The sequence below is a fragment of the Jatropha curcas genome, chromosome 2 (genome assembly GCF_041381405.1).
Source record: "Jatropha curcas cultivar XTBG-Jc1 chromosome 2, XTBG_Jcur_1.0, whole genome shotgun sequence".
Classification (NCBI taxonomy): Eukaryota; Viridiplantae; Streptophyta; class Magnoliopsida; order Malpighiales; family Euphorbiaceae; genus Jatropha; species Jatropha curcas.
In genome coordinates this window covers 5,993,152-5,997,304 of record NC_143152.1, presented here as the reverse complement: position 1 = coordinate 5,997,304, position 4,153 = coordinate 5,993,152, and the positions used below count along the sequence as shown (strand labels likewise).

Below are 4,153 nucleotides of genomic sequence, written 5' to 3'. Positions count from 1 at the left end.
TAGTCTTTTAATCTTCAATTAACGGAAAAAAATTAACTTTTCGGACGGAAGGACCTTTTAATTAGACGGAGTTAAACCTGAGGGACTAGTTATATATTAGCTTAAACGTCGGGATTAGTTGGATAATTATGTAAAACCTGAAGGACTAAATAATAATTTTCCCTTTTATTTATCAAAACTTTGATTTACACAATAAATAATTTTTTAAAAAAATTTTCAATTTACAATTTTCAATTTAAATCAAAAGTCTTTTGAAAATCATAAATCAGATTATTTTAGTGGCCTTCAAATCCTTATAAGATGTAAGATGTATATATTAGATTATAATGATCAAAACCTTTTTTCTTTAAGTTAGCAAGTGTAATTTACACCTTTCCTTTGACAGTTGGATGAAAGACATCTCTGTCGAATTATAAGGCGATTATTGTTAAAATCACTTTCAAGATGTTGATTTCAAAACTCGACTTTGAGCATGTTCGGTAAAATCGGATGTTTTGATAGTTATTAGCTGTTTTAATAACATTTAATTGTTTTAATAGCTAGTAGCTGTTTGAATAGATTTTTAAAAAATGTTAAAAGTTCAACGTTACATGGGTTAATCTTTTATAAAACGCTATCTTAACCTTTCAAAATTTGTTCAAATATTATATTACTGAACACTATTAAAAATAGTAATCAACATCCTAAAAGTTATTTAAAAAGTGATTGTCGAACATAACCTTTATGGTTAAGTGCATACCTATCATTATACCAAGTTGTCTTGACTAATAATCATTATTCTGAAAAATAGACCGGACCAACGGATTCAACCGGAAATCAAATTATGATCCGGTCCACATTGCACTAGAAAATTAGGTGTATAAAAAATGGTATGAACCGATAAAATCGGATGAAAACCAGCTAAAAATTGGTGAACCAGACGGGTTAAAAATCGGTTTGATTTGATTTCTAGTTTTTTTCCATAAAATGTAGGCTTTTTTGAAAATTGGGCCCACCGATTTTTATATTTTTTGGCAACTTTATTGCTAAACCCAAAATACTATTATGCTAATTAAAATAATTAAATTGTCTAACCTTAACCACATATGAAACATAATAATATATTTTATGGTAACTAATTAATTTTTTTAGTATTAAATTTATTCATATATTTTTATTTTTATTTAAAATGTTTTGTTCATTTTATAAACGCGGAATTTGGAACTGTTTTTTTTATTTGAGATTAAAATTTTTTTAAACCTATATTTTCAATTTTATTTAATAAATATATTTAAAAATATTATATATAAAAATTCGATCGAACCGTATTGAATCCGGTCAAACTTTCTAGTTAGTAAATTCTTACCTTCATCAGTTCACTGACCCGTCCGGTTCTCAGAATATGCTATATAAAAATTCGGTCGAACCGTATTGAACCCGGTCAAACTTTCTAGTTAGTAAATTTTTACCTTCATCAGTTCACTGACCCGTCCGGTTCTCAGAATATGCTAATAATATAATCCTTTTAATTGAATGGTTTGAAATCCAAACTTGACAATCATCTTGACTTTATGCAATTGCAATGAAAGGTCATCTTCACCTAACGCTTGACCAATAACAAATTAAAAATCAAATATTTTGGCTGAAACCTCATTTTATTTAAAATAAAAAGAAAATAATAATTCCACTTTGGCACTATTATTTTATTATTTTTGAACCTAATAAGATAAATATTACTCCATAGAAATTGATAAAGCGTGCCGCCAGCTATGACTATGTTCAATGGATGACTAAGATAGAATACGGACATGGCGGCCGAATTTTATTTGCATATTTAATTATTTAATAAATATAGTGGCTTGATGGAATTTCTTACAAGATTAGAAAAGAAATTACACAATGTATTCGTGGACCCATTTCTAAAGCATAATAAAAAAAATGAATATGCAGATTGAAATGTTTGTATTTGAATTTTATAGCATGTAAGAATTTTTACTAATTTAATAATTATAAATATTAAAAATAATTATTATAATTAATTATCAACACATATTTTATTAATCTATTAATTATAGATAGTGATAATTATTAATCATTGCTTAATATCGATAATTTATCATCAATCACTAATAACTAACGCAATTTATTATTTTTATATTTAATAACGAAGTTTTAAAATAAATTAAAATTTTAATATTTTTAATTAATTTTTACTATTATCACCAATAAAAATAAATTATTTATATTTAAAATTAAATTATTTTCGGAAAATAATTATTGTTTGAATAAGGTACTATGAGCAACCTGCTGTCCACGTCACATGGGCAACCACATCAAGTGGCTTTAATTTTCTTTTCTTTGACTTCCAAATGTACAAATGGCCCGTGCCTATAAATTTCCAATCAACAAAGACTAAACCGTTCACAAGCATAAATATTAGCCTCTGAACTATCTCCTCACTAACCAGCTTCTGTGTCATTCATCAGCTTATTAATTCCCCAAGGAGATGGCAGCAACTTCCACCACCAGAAGGTATTTCTTTACTTTCTTTTGCAAAATTCTGGATACGACAAAATAAAGAATTTTTAGAAAAGAAAAATAAACTAAAAATGCTTTTCTTAATTAATTTTGCAGGCTTGAAGGAAAGGTGGCATTGATAACTGGTGGAGCTAGCGGCATAGGCGAGTGCACGGCCAGGCTATTTGTCGAACAAGGAGCTAAGGTCCTTATCGCAGATGTCCAAGACGATCTTGGTCATTCCATTTGCCAAGAATTTAACAATCAAGAAATCATCTCTTATATCCACTGCAACGTAACTAGCGACTCCGATGTCAAAAACGCAGTTGACACCGCCGTTTCAAGATATGGTAAACTAGACATAATGTTCAACAACGCTGGAGTTTCCGGTAGCCCAGGAGCAAACATTTTAGGATCAGATAATGAAGAATTCAAAAAAGTATTTGATGTGAATGTTTTTGGTCCTTTCTTGGGAGCCAAACACGCCGCAAGAGTTATGATACCGGAAAAGAAAGGTTGCATACTTTTTACAGCAAGCGCAGTTTCTGTTTGTTTAGGTGAGTCTTCTCATGCATATGCAGCCTCAAAACATGCAGTGGTAGGTCTTGCAAAGAATTTAAGTGTTGAGTTGGGGAAATATGGAATAAGAGTAAATGCCATTTCACCATTTACCGTGGTAACTCCGATGATGAAAAGTCTTTTGGGGATAAGTGATAAGAGAGCAGCTGAGGAATTTATTTCTTCAATTGGGAATTTGAAGACAGTGTTATTGGAACCAGAAGATATTGCAAATGCTGCTTTGTATTTGGCAAGTGATGAGTCTAAGTATGTTAGTGGACTCAATTTGGTTGTTGATGGAGGTTTCAGTCTCACTAATCCCTCTTTTGCAATTGCCATGAAGAATTTACATTCTTAAGATATGCTGATTGGTGTTATTTTGGTGAGATTGAGGTGCTTTAATTTCTGCAATTATACCTTTTATTGGTCACAAAGTGTGTTTTTTTTTTTTTTTTTTTTTTTTTTTTTTGTTAATTAAATTGCATGTAGCCCCATATTTAATAATAATGTCAATTTCAATCTCTTTTTTTATTAATATATAGTAACTAATTAAGTATTGTATAATCAAATATTTAGCTGGTAGTACTTTCAAATCAATTGAAGTCAAAGAATAATTGAAATCGTTAATACGAAGAAATGAGTTAATAATATGAATTCAGATCTAAAATTAGAACGTTGAGCACTTTTAAATATTATTTGATAACATATTCACATAAAGAGGAAGAGGGAGGGGCAAGCTCCAAAAGTTTTTTAAACTTTTTACCTTATAAAATGGTTTTTTTTTTTTTTTCACTTATTTGGCTCCTCTAAACTTTGGAAACATTTCTTTGGCTATCTCCTATTTTTAAAGTTTGGCCTGCTCTGCTTACATATTATTTAAAATTTTGAATTAAACTAAGATTTTTTTTAGTTAAAATGATAAGCTTAAATTTTCAATCTAAAATTTTGCATTGGATATAATATAAACGCACCACCTAATTAACATTTATTAATAGTTTTTGGATTATAAAATCAAAATTCATTGATTAGTGAATCCACAAAAAATGGTCAAGAATACTAGTAGAGTGCTGCACCAAAAACAATAAAATAAAGCCATCCA

The 4,153-nt window shown here is 29.0% G+C and overlaps 1 protein-coding gene across 1 annotated transcript; it reads left to right on the top strand.

Annotated features, from left to right (window-relative positions):
* The first annotated feature begins 2,375 nt into the window (after positions 1-2,375).
* LOC105635853 (short chain aldehyde dehydrogenase 1) lies at positions 2,376-3,589 on the top strand. Its single transcript, XM_012218977.4, has 2 exons — positions 2,376-2,511; positions 2,614-3,589. The coding sequence occupies exons 1-2, from the start codon at positions 2,486-2,488 to the stop codon at positions 3,410-3,412; spliced, it is 825 nt and encodes a 274-aa protein (XP_012074367.1). The 5' UTR covers positions 2,376-2,485; the 3' UTR covers positions 3,413-3,589.
* The last annotated feature ends 564 nt before the right edge of the window (positions 3,590-4,153 follow it).